This window comes from Thamnophis sirtalis, unplaced genomic scaffold (assembly GCF_051295495.1).
Source record: "Thamnophis sirtalis isolate CommonGarterSnake01/CBP01778 unplaced genomic scaffold, rThaSir2_p1.2 scaffold_2, whole genome shotgun sequence".
NCBI lineage: Eukaryota > Metazoa > Chordata > Lepidosauria > Squamata > Natricidae > Thamnophis > Thamnophis sirtalis.
The window spans coordinates 14,678,905-14,694,579 of record NW_028261382.1 but is presented as its reverse complement, the minus strand read 5'-3'; the positions used below and the strand labels follow the sequence as shown (position 1 = coordinate 14,694,579).

General features: G+C 40.7%; 1 protein-coding gene across 6 annotated transcripts in view; it reads left to right on the top strand.

Annotated features, from left to right (window-relative positions):
- AKAP13 (A-kinase anchoring protein 13) overlaps positions 1-15,675 on the top strand; it is a 290,352-nt gene that overhangs the window by 206,589 nt on the left and 68,088 nt on the right. For 3 of the 6 annotated variants that reach the window (XM_087704310.1, XM_087704309.1, XM_087704314.1), the window contains exons 13-16: positions 2,365-2,418; positions 5,075-5,137; positions 7,210-7,393; positions 9,276-9,387. In XM_087704310.1, coding sequence (XP_087560436.1) covers positions 2,365-2,418; positions 5,075-5,137; positions 7,210-7,393; positions 9,276-9,387 — 413 coding nt within the window. The remainder of the gene's footprint in view (positions 1-2,364; positions 2,419-5,074; positions 5,138-7,209; positions 7,394-9,275; positions 9,388-15,675) is intronic. The other 3 variants (XM_087704311.1, XM_087704312.1, XM_087704313.1) reach the window with 3 other exon arrangements.

Genomic DNA, 15,675 nt, shown 5'->3' with positions numbered 1-15,675 from the left:
AGCCACACCCTCCCCAGCCATGCCCCCCCCAAGGTCAAACACAACTCTGATGCAGCCCTCAATGAAATCAAATTTGACACCCCTGATCTAGATCTTCTTTGGTCTGATCTGTAGACTTGGAAGTTGGGATTTTGGAGAAACCAGAAGAATTAGGTCCTTTCTTTTGTTTTGCAGAAAGTTAGCCTGGTAGTCCTTTTGCAATTTTTTAAGACTTTAAAAGTTAAGGCACTCCCTTCCTTCTCGTCTTTATGTCCAAAAGCAGAGACCCCCTTTTAGCCAAACAGCAGAATAAGTCTGCTTCAGATAAATCTTCTTGTTATTTTCTTGTTTGCTATTAAACAAGAAGGGTGTGTGCTTTTTCTACACTTCAAAAGCAATCTGGGAGGCTTTTTGTTCCTACTTTACTGTTCAGCCTGACCCGAGGAGTAAAAGCATATTATTCTAAAAGTCTAGGAGCCATCTAAAAGAGGCAAATAAATGATTAAAACGAGTATGTATGTATGTATGTATGTATGTATGTATGTATGTATGTATGTATGTATGTTTGTTTGTATGTGGGATGCAGTGGCTCAGTGGCTAAGACGCTAAGCTTGTCGATCAGAAGGTCGGCAGTTCAGCGGTTCAAATCCCTAGCACTGTGTAATGGAGTGAGCTCCCGTGACTTGTCCCAGCTTCTGCCAACCTAGCAGTTCGAAAGCATATAAAAATGCAAGTAGAAAAATAGGAACCACCTTTGATGGGAAGGTAAAGCGTTCCGGGTGCCTTCGGTTTTTAGTCATGCCAGCCACGTGGCCACGGAGACGTCTTCGGACAGTGCTGGCTCTTCGGCTTTGAAATGGAGATGAGCACCGCCCCCCTAGAGTCGGGAACAACTAGCATACATGTGCGAGGGGAACTTTTACCTTTACGTACGTACGTATGTACGTACGTACATACGTATGTATGCATGAATGAATGAATGTATGCCTGTGTTTGTTTATTTATTTTTGTTTTGTCAAGCATGTATAAGATAACAGATAGAAGTATAAACATTTATACATGTATTTATTTATTTATTAAATGCATATGCTGCCTATCTCACTATCCAAAGCAACAAATAACTCAAGGTGGTGAAAATACCTAATACTCCTCCCCCCCACCCCCACCACCACAACAAGGAAAGTTGGATTGAAGCATAAATGTAAATGGCCCAAAGTCTCCCAAGGGGCTTTCATGCCTAAAATGGGACTAAAACTCACACACTCCAGGTTTCTATCCTAGTAACTTTAACTACTAGGCAAAAATGGATATTTTTTTTCTCTTTCTTTATAGAAAAAAATAGTGTTACTATGACCTAGAAGGAGTTTTAAATTTTTCCTGGGTGTTGCGTACTCTGTGATAAGAGTTTAAGTAATTATCATGACTCAGGTTATTGTACACAGTGACTCACCTCACCTGTAGTAGGGGTGGGGGGGGGGAGTGAGGAAGACTTGACGGGTTAGAGGTGAAAAAAATCATACTTTGAGATGATGTAGCTGTCAAGAAAGCTCAGCCAAGCCCTCAACTCGATGACTTGAGAGGAAGAAAGGGAAGCATTTCCTGAAAGACTGTTATGATTTTGGCACAACAGCCTTAGCACTTTTCGTTTCTATTGGTACAGGTAGTTCTCAACTTATAGCAGTCTGTTTAGTGACTGTTCAAAGTTACGATGGTACTGAAAAAGGGGCTTATGACCATTTTTCACACTTGCGACCTTTGCAGTGTCTCCATGATCATGTGATCAAAATTCAGACGCTTGGCAACTGGTTCATACTTACAACGGTTGAAGGGTCCCAAGCTCAAGTGATCCCCTTTTACGACCTTCTGGCAAGCAAAGTCAACAGGGAAGCCCAATTCGCTTAACACCTGTGTCACTCGCTTAACAACCGCAGCAGTAGTGAAGTTGTGCAGAAAGGTCGTAAAAGGGGGCAAAACTCACTTAACAACGGTCTTGCTTAGCAACAGATATTTGGGGCTCAATTGCAGTCGCAAGTCGAGGACTACCTGGATCAGTTATTCATTTTGTGTAACCCTGGATTGGGCAGGCAGTATGGGAAATGACCTTGGTAAGCCTGATGGTGCCAATATGTTTGTGTTGGGCCAAGGACCATTCAGTTCTTGCTTCTTGGCCATAGGTGGCGCTGTGAACTTGCAGGCTAATACTGTTTTTTCACACCAAACATTTTTCCCACCCTTCTGCCACCCCGTCATATTTCTTTACTCCCTGTTACCACTCCTTCTGCCCTTCACCTTTGGATTCTCCCCCACGACCTCCAGTCTCTCTGTCTGGAAATTTCTGAATGGTTGATGATGTTTCTGATAATTGTCCATGATTCATTTTTTCAGTTCAATGCGAGTGCTGGGGGAAGTCGTAAGGAAAACTCCCTCCCATAGAAGAAGGTACAGCACAGATACGCTGAGGCTGACTAACCATGTTGCATTCTGATGGCGACTAACTTCCTGCTTTTGTATTAATCACCCGTTCAGCTCAGCCTTCCCCAGTCTGGTTCCTTCAGAACTTCAGCTCCCATAGTTCCCAACCGGCAGAGATTGGGCTGTGACTGCTGAAGGCTGTGGGCACAATTGTTCAGTCTATTTAAGAAGGAACCAGCCTGGGAAAAGCTAGTTCAGTGCAGGACTTCAGCCACAGCTCCACTGGGGATCAGTGGAGCACTGGAGGAGCAGGCTTGTCCGAAATATATTTTACTGTTTGAAATGGATGGATCAGTACTTCTAATACAAAGTAGTAAAATTGATTTATTAAATTGTACAGCTGCCCAAGTACCATCTCACTATTTTGGGTTTCCATATATTCAGTGGGCAAAGAAATGTGGACAGAAAATTATAGCTCTGTAGGATGCACTGAGATGGGGGACAGTTAAATATTTTTTCAGCTAGACCTCCCATTCTCTTGAATTTTCCTTTCCTTTCCTTTCCATTTCATTCCTCTCCGCTCTCTCCTCTCCTTTCCTCTCCTCTCCTTTCCTTTCCTTTCTTTGTTTCTCTCTTCCTTTCCTTTCCTTTCCTTTCCTCTCCTCTCCACAAATGATATCTTACATTTACCCTACAGACCAGGATTATGGATAAGTAGTAGATTAGTTTCAACACTTAGCACATACCATAGTATACTTGTTTGCTGGTCAAATTAGCTGTGATTTATTATCAGCAATAACTCATTGACTCTTAAGCGATAAGGAAAATCTCAGAACCAAGTAGGTACAAGTTTCTTCCCATTTCTTAAATTACTTCATAGTTTGGAAGGTTCACTCCATTGCAAATGAAATTACTAGAAATCTCTATTTATTAAACTGGTCTTGTTTAATAAAAACAAACCAGTTCAGATTAAAACAGTAAATGAATACATCATAATACCCAGACACGAAAGAAATGAAATCGATAAACAAAATTCTTAACATCCCCGATGAAACTGTTTCTTTTTCCAGGAATGTGTACACATTTCCCTTAAAGAACAAACAAACATGAAGAAAATAATAAGCAAACAAAATGAAGGGGGAAAAAATAAACAGCCTCCCTGGAAGTAAAAAAAAAAAGTTCCTCCTAGTTCTTTTGTTTCTTTCTCTCCCTCAGCCTCCAGTTTATGTTTAAGCAAAAAGCTTTAGACAATCTTTTTATATTTCAAAAAAAACCTCAGTGTGCCTAATCCTGCCAAAATTAATAGAACATTCAATGCTTGAATGGTGATTTTGCAAAACAAAATAGAAAAACCAAACCAAAACAAGAAAAGCCACATATTTCTGGAGCTAATGATAGAACCTGGTTATTAATTATGTTTTTGCTCTTGAAATGTCTGTTTTGCATATTTAAGCTGTGGGTGAGCTTTTAAATGCTGGGGGGGGGGGAAGGAAAGCAGTACCAGTTTGGTATATCCTGGGCAGCTCTGCCTGTGCCATGTGCCTTCCAAACGTGTGACTCCCATTCCTAGGTCTTGTGAATTGGAGATGATGGGAGCTGTAATCCAGCACATCCATTATTGAGAACCGAGTTGAGAAAAGCTGCTATTGTATTTAAATGTAGAACTAAAAGAAAGTCACTGCTGAAAGATTAATTCAGTATCTGGCACAAGTCTACTCCTAGTGCCACCTAGAGGTTTTTTTAAATGTTCATGTAGCCTAGTCATTACTATATTTGCTGCTCACATGTACAGATTACATTCATATTTAGAATAGAATAACAGAGTTGTAAGGGACCTTGGAGGTCTTCTAGTCCAACTCTATACCATTTCAGACATTTGAAAATTATTCTGCTCTTCTCTTCTCCTCCACTCTGTTCCACTCTACTTTACTCTTTCTTTTGATTTTTCTGCTCATGAATTCCATACTTTACTTATCTCTCATGGACTCTTTCTCATTCATTCTTCCCCAGTTTTCCCTATTGGTGTCCCTTTGCTCATTTTAGTAATTTCCCTGCCTTCATTTCAATCACATATCTTCTGGTTGACTAGAATATGAGGTTTTAGTCTCTGGCAAATGAGCTGCCAATCCCTACAAAATTTTCCACTAATAATCAACATTTCTATGGATGGAACCTTTTTTGGGGGGGATTGTATATTGATGCATGTTCTGGGGTACCCGAGCAGTTCAGTCAATAGCTAGGGCTTCCAAACAAATCAGCTTTTAAATCATGAAATACCGTGTTTCTCCAAAAATAAGACCCAAACCGAAAAATAAACCCTAGCATGATTTTTCAGGGAGCCCTGAAAAATAAGCCTTATTCCAAAAAATAAGCCCCAGTTAAGGATCAACCAGATGGATGTATTCAGCACTCTATTTCCCCAAAAATAAGACCTAACTGGAAAATAAACCCTAATGCATCAGTTGGAGCAAAAATTAATATAAGACCCAGTTTTATTTTGGGGAAAACACGGTAATAATCCAAAAATACATAAAAAATGGAAATATGTAGGAGCATATGTGCAGTTATGGGGAGGAAAGGAGGTATAATTCTTTCAAGGGTAGCCACGTTGGTATACATCCACCCCTCTGAACAATCAAGTAATGGCAGACCTCTTGCTGTCTCTCACCTTTGTTATTCCCAGTTTGAGCTGGTGTCCCTCAGGTGTCCAGTGCAATGCCATGGATGCTGACTTTAATGGTCGAAGGTAGAGTATGCCATAGCATCCAAGGGAGCTTCTGCATTTGTCATTGCCAGCTTTTTGTGTGATGTCTGTAGCCTCATTGCATCCTCGGTATATCTGCTGGCTTGGGTGGTGTGCTGTTTCGATTCAGTTTCTTTGAATTAAGTCCCTTTACTTGGTGGTTTCCAGAATTTGGCTGCCTGGTATTTGCGGTCACCACTTCCCAGCCCTTCCTTATGACTTGAGCTGGAGCACAGAGACTTGTTTAATGTCCCACTAAAGTTTACAAGGCTGCAACTTAAATAAGAATCTTCTCTATCACCAAGTCGAAGAAAATGGGTATCAGTTCTTCAAAGCAGGAAAAGGCCTCCTGCTACGATGAGCAGGGTTTGGGCTTTCTGGAATTAACACAGATGGCAATGCAACTTGCCAAGACCATGGATGGACTGGTTAAAATGGTACCAGATGGGAATGTCATCTTTGTGGAGAAAAATCTCCCTAATCACCTGGAAACCATTTTTGCTCACCATAGGTGACCATGGGAATAACTCCTGTTACTTCCGCTGCAATCTCTTCGTTTGTGGAATGTTTCCTCTTTTACTAGAATCAGTCTGGCTTTCCAAATTTAGAAAGAAATATGCTTAACGAAGCATATGCATGTTCTTATCCTTTCAAATGTGCAAACTGAACAAAAACCTCCCATTTAATGTTATGCATGAGAAGCACAGGAGGTGGAATTATGCCCCGGGTAGTTAATGTAAAAATTAATCATAAGTGGCACAAGGAATGATACTACACTATATGAAGCCGAAAACAATCATTGCAAGAAAGTAAAAACCAATGTAGGAAAACAGAGAAGGTGTTGTAAATATGTGTGGAATGGCAACATATAAGCAATGAAGGTTTTATGGCCAAGCATATTTTGATCACCTTACTATTTTTGTGGCGTCTGTCTAACTAGCAGAACAAAAACATTGCAGCATAGAATTTCCTCTTACACTTTCGACGTCTATGCACAGCTTTTTCCCAAATAGAACAAGTCAACAACAATAATTTTGTTGCCGAAAAGGTCCCAAAAGAGAATGAAACTTTAAACTGAAGCTGAAAAATCAGGGAGGAAACAAAAAGGGTTGCATGGGGAAGTCTTATAATTAAAGAAGCCCATAAATGCCAAAGTCCAGCCTTGGTAATGTTACTGACATGCTTTCTTTTAGGAAAAAAATTACTAAAGCAAAATCTCTTTGATTAAATTGAGTAAGGCTAAAAAATGCATGCATTTCTCTGCTCGGCATTAACTGGAATCCATTGTTTAGCAATTCTTTATTAGAAACAACTTTACTAAAAAACAACTAACTCGTGCTAAAAGTACTAATAATGCCCCTCTTGATCTTTCCTTTGCATCTTTGTACAAAGGTATCTTTCTCATGAGGAGGAAGACCAAATTTATACTCAATACAAAGTAGGGCTTTTTTCCCCTAAAAGTCCTTGAGTCTGCACATTTATATATACACTAGCTGATAACCCAGCATTGCCCAGGTATTTATTTTATAGAGGGAAAACGTCCGGACCGAATGTAATTTCTAACGTTGGCTTTTCCCCCTTGTGGAGTACTGTGAAGCCGTTACCATGGCAACTCCACTGTGCTGAACAGTAGAAGCCATGTTATGGAAGTACAGTAGAATCCATTTTAAGACATAACAGGCTATATCTTAACAAAACACACACCCCGAGGGGTGTTAGGGGTGTCTTACCCCCCACAGTACCTTTTTCTATAGAATATGTCTTCTGTGTACCAAGTTTGGTTGAAATTGCTCGAGGCGTTCTAGTATTATGCTGGATCACACATACATATACACACACACACAGAGCAGAAAGTTGCAAAGGAGCAATTGCAGGTAGACTGGGTCTCTAATTCTAACAGTAATGTGCTAACATGCTAACTAACCAAGGAAACTAGGTAGATCACCTTACAGCTAAATAATATCCAGGGCAATGTTACTTGGAAATCTCCTGTGGAGCTTGCTTAAGCCAACAAGATTTTATAGACTGACCTCTCAAGTACCGGGAGAAACCTAATGCCTGTCATTTGTCTTCAGTTACAGCTTGGAAGGTCTTTCCGGAGAGGCTGATGATACTACTAAGCCATCCTCAAGTCTCGATGTAGCATCTATGAACACCAAAGACCTTCGGCGGAGTCCCCTAGCAAATGATGAACGAGGATCACTGGTCTCGCTCACCGAAGAGGAACAGGAATCAGAGCTAGGAGAAATGAGAAGCCAGGTAAGGAGAAAAGTCATTCCAAGGGTACAGTATCCTTGCTTAGTTTGCATGGTATACAAAGCCAGGTGGGGGGCAATAGCATTTTGCCTCCCTTGATGTCAGAAGGCCCCGTTCCTTTTCATAATTTCGTTACAAGTTTATCCTCAACTCAATTTTCACTTTCCACTCTTGTGATCAATGCTAAGAGAGTTGAACAGAAATCTACCAATGTATTTAAGGACCACCTTCTAGGACCATCCAGCTATGACAGCAACAAACTGACTGTCAACTCGTAAAGCACTCTTGGCCTGCTCTCGAGTTGCCATAGGCAGGAGGGGTGAAAACTGAGCAGTATGGCAGCCCCAACCAGGAGCATATTCCACACATACTTTTCTCAAGGCTGTATCCCAGGTTACCTACAACAGCCAGAGTGGCGTGATCTCTACAGCCCGCAAAAGTTCTCCATTGGAGAATGTGATTTAGGATACACCCTGGGAGGAGGGGGGAAACAGGGTCATAGTGGGTCGTAAATTATGTAGGGTCAGAGCTGGCTTCACTTGGGTGCCTGCCAACATGTTGCTCCTAATAAATAACTGGATTTCTTTTGAAGCTTGACTCTGAGGCTCATGATTTAATTAGGGCATCTGTTGGAACCCTGACATTGACCTCAGCTGATCTTGAAAATCGTAAGGAGGGTCAAGCCTGCTTAGATGGAAGGCTATCAATATTCTAAAGCTGTGGGCTAGATCGAAACATTTAAAAAACCACCACCAAGTTTATGCTTAGTAAAAAATAGCATGGAGAACACTTGCCTATGAAGTCACAAAGAGTCAGACACGACTAAGTGGTTGAAAACAAATGAACAATTAGGACTCTTTATGAAGTTCTACACATTTATATATATGAATAAAATGTCCTAGAAAATGGCAATGGCAATCATTTTGCTACCATCCAGGAAACTCCATGGACATTTCCATGAAGGTACCAAAAGTTGAGTTTGACTTAAAAAGGACTTAAACTTCTAGATCTATTTGAGGTGGGAGGGGGTAGATTTTTTTTTTCATGGTACATTTGTGTTAAGCAAGCTAGTTCCAAATACCTTCCTCTTTAATATTCCCGGCGTGCTGTAGTAAAACTGCCTGTCAAGATGGTTTTACATCATAGCCAGATTGAGAAAAAGATTTAGAGATTTAGAGAAAAAAAGATTTAAAAAAAAATTGTGTTGACAAGGAAGCTTAGAGGGGTTGAACTTCGGTTCTGGGAATGCTACCTCCTCCTCCTCCTCCTCCTCCCTCTTTCCCCACCCGCACTCCCTTTTATCACTGATGATGTTACCTACATAGAATAGAATAGAATAACAGAGTACGAAGGGATCTTGGAGGTCATCTAGCCCAACCCCCTGCTTAGGCAGGAAACCCTACACCACTTCAGACAAATGGCTATCCAACATCTTCTTAAAAACATCCAATGCTGGGGCATTCACAACTTCTGGAGGCAAGTTGTTCCACTGATTAATTGTTCTAACTGTCAGGAAATTTTTCCTTACTTCTAAGTTGCTTCTCTCCTTGATTAGTTTCCACCCATTGCTTCTTGTTCTGCCCTCAGGTGCTTTGGAGAATAGCTTGACTCCCTCTTCTTTGGGGCAGCCCCTGAGATATTGGAAAGCTGCTATCATGTCACCCCTAGTTCTTCTTTTCATCAAACTAGACATACCCAGTTCCTGCAACTGTTTTTCATATGTTTTAGCCTCCAGCCCCTAATCATCTGCAAGGAAACAACCAAGCTCAGAAAGCACCAAGGAGCCCTTTATTTAAGCCCTGCGCTACAAATATTCTTCCTCTATTTGTCTGTTTGACCAGTCTGAAAAGACTGAATTTAGTGGTAACTGTCCTGCATTTCACAGATTCTCCAAAGACCACAGCCTCGCTCCTTAGGCTTCTCCACAAGTCCCGTTTCTCCTCCATTAACGAAATCCATGTCGTTGATGACCATCACCCAAGTGGGGTCAGACAATAGTGAGTATTTGTGGGTTTTAATTTAATTTTCTTTGCATGTAGCATTCAGTTGTGAGTGTATTTAAGCACACCTTCTTCTGCTTTTCCTGTATCCGCCTAGCTTTGTGCTATTTTGATGTAAGTATTTATCAGAGAAGGCAAATATCTGGTCCTGCATTGTGTGAAGTTTTCAGTTGCTCTGCCAAATTAATTACTCCAGTAAAGATGTGCAAGCTTTCTTCTATTAGTCCAACCTGTGCATTTTTTTAAAAAAAATGTAGAATTAAAAAAAAATTAACCCTGGATTAAGTTTGAGACTTAGCGTACTACTGAACTCTCATTCCTTTCCAATGCCTCTCCAAGAAGTAAGTGTCAGGCTTATTAATAATAGATCCATCACAAGCAAAAAAAATCCAAGGCAGGTGAATTCCTCAAAGAATAGCTTTATTGGAAATATCAGATTGGCACATATCTGGTGAAAACCAACTCTGAGAGACCCCCTTGGTTTTCACATAATTAAAAGTAACTTCAAACAATCAGTCACATGGCCCAGTCAAGGCAGCGTCTGCTGGTCTGGTGACATCACTCCTTCTTCCTCTGTCCAGGTGTGAGAATGTCCTTGGTTCCCAAGAGAAAGCATTTTGTTTTGACTACACAACTCCCAGCTATCTCTAATCACCCCTCCCTATCTCTCGCTCCAATGTGGCAACACTGACATTCCAAGATAGCTTCGGCCGGGTCAGTTTCAGGGTTGACAATCAGATTAGCACTGGGAAAAAAGTGGTAAAGATAAAAGTTGTCCCTGTCCAGTTGTGTCTGATTTTAGGGGATGGTGCTCATCTCCGTTTGTAGCAGAGGGAGTCAGCGTTATCCGAAAACATTTACCTGATCATGTGGCCAATATGACTCTACGTTGAAGCCCATGAAACACGGTTTCCTTCCCACTGAAGTGGTACCTATTTATCTACTTGCATTTGCATGCTTTCAAACTGCTAGGTGGGCAGGAGCTGGAGCAAAGAACAGGAGCTCACTCTGTCACGCATTGTTCAGGTCTCAAACCTAAGTTGTCAGCTTTCCAACTGACAAGCTCAGCATTTTAACCGCTGAGCCATCTCTCAGTAGTGGAAAGAATAAAAAGAAACTGAAATCTTGACGTAGCGGAGACAAGTCTTCAGTAAGATGTGGAAACCATCTTTAAGGTGCTAGGGACAGTCCAAAATAACTAAACAAACTGCATCCCGCTGTGACTAATGTTTCCTTCTTGGAAAATGTCTCCTAGATACTTTTATGTCTATCTGGAGCTTTGAGAGAGGTGAGGAACAAGCTATCTCTGAATCTGCCTCATTTATTTATTTTTTTGAGCGGAAATGACAGTGAGACATGTTTTTAGAGGATGATTGTGTTCCCCGAGGGAACGTCAGTGGGTTCTGACTTGCAGTTGTGAAAGTTGCGTCTCCGGTGCAGCTTCACTGTTCATCAGTTCTGCAAGTTGTTATGTGGTGTGGCTCAAAGGCGCCTGGAAAAGAGGGATTGTATTCCATGATTAAAAGGTAAAGGTTCCTCTCGCACATATGTCGTTCCCGACTCTAGGGGGTGATGCTCATCGCCCTTTCAAAGCCAAAGAGCCAGCGCTGTCCGAAGACGTCTCTGTGGTTATGTGGCCAGAATGACTAAATGCCAAAGGAGCACGGAATGTTGTTATCTTCCCACCAAAAGTGGTTCCAATTTTTCTACTTGCATTTTTTACGTACTTTCGAACTGCTAGGTTGGCAGAAGCTGGGACAAGTAAAAAATGTTGTTTTATCATAGAAAATAAAATGCAAAACAGTAAAGCAGACTAACAAAATGAAACAAAAGCATTGGAGGTCTTCTACTCCAACCCCCTGCTCAAGCAGGAGATCCTTATACCATTTCAGACAAGTGGTTGTCCAGTCTCTTCTTAAAAGCCACCAGTGATGGAGCACCCATAACCTCTGAAGGCACGCCGTTCCGCTGGTTGATTGTTCTCCCTGTCAAGAAATTTCTCCTTAATTCCAGGTTGCTTCTGTCCTGGATTAGTTTCCATCCATTGTTTCTAATCTTATGAGCCACGGTGGCGCAGTGGTTGGAGTGCACTCCTGCAGGCTACTTCTGTTGCCTGCTGGCTGCCTGCAATTTGGCAGTTCGAATCTCACCAGGCTCAAGGTTGACTCAGCCTCCCATCCTTCCGAGGTGGGTAAAATGAGGACTCAAAATTGTTGGGGGCAAGAGGCTGACTCTGTAAACCACTTAGAGAGGGCTGTAAAAGCACTACGAAGCGGTATATAAGTCTTAAGTGCTATTGCTATCTTGCCTTCTTGTCCTTTGGAATATAAATTGAATCCACCCCCTCTTCTTTGTGGCAGCCCCTCAAATACTGGAATGCTGCTGTCATGTCTTCCCAAGTCCACATTTTATTTTATACCCATTTTATTTTTGCCATAAAATAAAGCACTCTGCACATATAAGAAAAATCATTGTTTTTTCCCCACCTCTTGGAGAGAAGCCTCTCTGGTTTGGGAGTTTGCCACTGAAAAAGTCTCTTCTAACAAGCAAACCGTTTTGGAAGATCTGGCTTAGCTTCTCGAGACCCGTGACTCATAAGGATGTTGACTCGTTTTTGCTTCTCCCTTAGCAATAGTAACCAAAACACTTGTCCATCCATGAAAATAGACACTTCATCTTCGGTGACCAGAATGTACCAATTTTCTTCCTCCTTCTGAAGGCCCTCATTAAGGGCATATCCGCACACAGGATGGGCTCACGTACGCAACAAAGGCCCAATTGGCGTCCTCTTTTTTCTTTTAAATTTCAAGTGGCTAAAAAAAGGGAAAAGGGAATCACTCCCTTGAAAACCAGCTTTTCTTTGAGAAACGGATTATTTTCTCTTAATTATAGGATAACTCTTTTTGCAAATGCTTTCCTTCAGATTTGCACTCCTCTCCAAAGAGATCTGTATCGCAGCTCAAATTAATAGCAAGGAAAGAAATGGATGCCCAAAACAGTGTTATGCAAAGGAAAGTTTCTATTTTAATACTTTGATAATTTAATATTGCAACATGGTTTAAGCGGAGGCTTGAGGGAGGCTTACGGTTGATAGCTGCCCCAAATTACCATCAGCTGAAGTTAATATTATATTTTTGTTTCTTTAAAATGTTACTGATATTCTTTTTTATCTGATCAGATGCCAGAGGGGAGTGTGAGCTCTAAAGATAACAGCATAGCGAAATAGAAATATTTGCATCATAAAAAAAGTTTGCTGCCTGAGCAGGGAGTTTGACTTCCAACTCTGTTATTCTTAAAGTCTTAAGAAGTTTAAAATTTTAAGTGTTTGCAATATAGGCAAGTGCCAAAATCAAATAATGATGAAATAGTTGCAAGAACAGAAACATTTGAGGGATCTCCTGTGTACTGGAGCGCGACTAAAAGGTCTGGGTAGAGGTCAATAGCTTTTCTACGACTTTAGAGTAATTTTGCTACAACCATCCAGAAGTCAAAAGGTTGAGAAGGAAGGAAGAAAGAAAAGCCGAGCCACCAATCTCCAAGAAAACAATCAATATGAAGTCTACAGAGGGGAAACTTTCTCAGTAAACTACATCAAGACAAGACTTGATTCTTATATCAATATTTTTCAAACTCTGAAATAGTAGGAACTCACTTTTATATGTGTCATCAGGAATGAGTTGGACCATATATATTTTCTTAAATAAATAAATATGCTCCCAGATGAGATGCTCCATTATTTCTGTGGGACTTCCCGGGAAAATAGATTGTGCTTAATTTTTACTTTTGCACTATCTTTACTCCTCTTCAAAGAGCCTAGTTGAAATTCCTAAGGAGTATATTCCAGGTAACACCTTGCATTCCAAATGTAGTATTAAGGAGGGTATCCCAAGGCTATCTAAAGTTGAAATAGGTACATGGTGATATTACAAAGTAGTGATTATGGATGATGGAGGATTTATTCATAGAATAACTGTCTTGGTGAATGTAATCAGTCCCAAATCCATGTTTATCAGAAGGCCAACTTGCTCTCAAAACCTTCTGTCCCTCATCATTCTTTGTGTGACCTCCAGTTGATGTTGGTCCTTTTTGTCTGAAAAGAGAGGCTCATTGCCAAATAAATCCCTGGACAGAGACACTCACCATGTTTATTTTTCTAAGAACTTCTATGATATCAATGTGGGCTTCAAAGGTAATCTTGCAATTGAAGACTACTCTAGGGCTAATCATGCTCCCTTATAACAGAATAATAGAATGACAGAATTGGAAGGGACCTTGGAGGTCTTCTAATCCAACCCCCTGCTCAAGCAGCAGACCTTATATGACTTCAGACAAATGGTTGTCCAATCTCTTCTTAAAAACCTCCAATGTTGGAGCACTCACAACCTTATTCTTATTTTTTATTTTTATTTTTATTTCATTTCATTTCATATTTTATTTTATTATTTTATTTTCATTTTATGGTATAATCTTTCAGTTTAGTTTCAAAAATAAATCACCAAATCTTAAAAATCAGCTGAGAAAAGCACAGCATGAACAAAGGGAAAATTTCTGAGGAAACTGATAACCACAAATGCCATTTGATTCTATTTCTGGTCTAGACCAATTGTCCTATTCACCTTAATGTATCCTGAGTTTAATTGGAACAGAAGCACAGAATGTCTCTTCTGGCGTTAGTCACATCTATGAGCATTTAGAGGTCAGATCACTGTTTCCCCGAAAATAAGACAGGGTCTTATTTTCTTTTGACCCCGAAATAAGTGTTTGGCTTTATTTTCAGGGAGGTCTTGTTATTTTTGAGGTGCAGGAGGTAGCAAGCGTGGTCACCTCATGGCTGCTGCTGTGTTGCAATATTTTCAGGGGAGGGCATATATGCTCAGAAGCCCAATTGGGCTTATTATCTGGGGTGGTCTTATTTTCAGGGAAACAGGGTATTTACTAAAATATTTTTAAACCCCCTCCCTTCCCATATAGTACTCTGTACAGTTTAGCTGAATTGAAATGCCTGTTGCCGCTATTCACATTAATTATGTAAAAAACAAACAGCAGAACAAAATAACAATATTTTCTTGGCTACTACATCCATGGAAATGATGAGGTCTCTGTGTTCAAACTACCCCAAACTCCAAATATGTTGCACCTAAGCATATCCAGAATTTTGAAGGGTGTACACCTCAGCAGGACATGGAGAAAGATTTAAGGCAAATACTTTTTCTACGTGGAAGTTTATTTCAATAATTATCTTGTCAATGCAAATAAGAAAATGGGAGGAAAAAGAAGACAGACTACTTCATCAAAGTGAAATATGACACACTGATTCTTCAGGAGTGTGTAACGATTTCAAAACAGCTTGACAGCACAGCTTTTCACACCTGAATTGTGCTTCCAAGATATGCAACAGAAGAAAAAAGTTGAAAGACACCTCTGAGAGGTCACAGGGAGTTCAGCACTTCAAGAATTGTTAGAACTTGATAATGTGATGGTGGAATGTATATATTATTAGGAGCCAAGGTGGCGCAGTGGTTAAATGCAGCACTGCAGGCTACTGCTAGATCAGCAGGTCAGCGGTTCAAATCTCACCGGCTCAGGGTTGACTCAGCCTTCCATCCTTCTGAGGTGGGTAAAATGAGGACCCAGATTGTTGGGGGCAATATGCTGACTCTCTGTAAACCGCTTAGAGAGGCCTGAAAGGCCTATGAAGCGGTATATAAGTCCACTGCTATTGCTATTGCTATTATCACACTCCAGACGACGCAAGCAGCTTTCAAATTAAAAACAATAATCCGTAAATGCAATACAAATCTAGGAATAAAAATAGCATCCATTGGGGAATCTCTCCCCCCCCCCTCAAATTCCTTAAATGTACTCCCGAAGCCCAACCTTAGATTTTTGGGAAAATCCAGCCTTTAAAAGAATGCTTGAAAAAGGACGTGGGAATCAGGAAGAAGAGTGGTGAGGAGAGAAATTTGAGTCTTGAAGATTAACAGATTATCAGAGTTGGAAGGGATCTTGTAAGTTATCTAGTCCAAACCCCCACCCAAGCAGGAGACCATACACCATTTCTGACAGATGGTAGTCTTGAAAGCTTCCAGTGATGAAGCTACCACAACTTCTGAAGCCAACTTCTGTTCCATTGGTTGATTGTTCTCACTGTTGGAAAATTTCTCCTTATTTCTAGGTTGAATCTCTCCTTGTTCAGTTTCCATCCATTATTCCTTGTCTGACCTTCAGGTGCCTTGGAAAATAGGTTGACCCCCCTGCTCTCTGTGGTAGCCCCTCAAATATTGG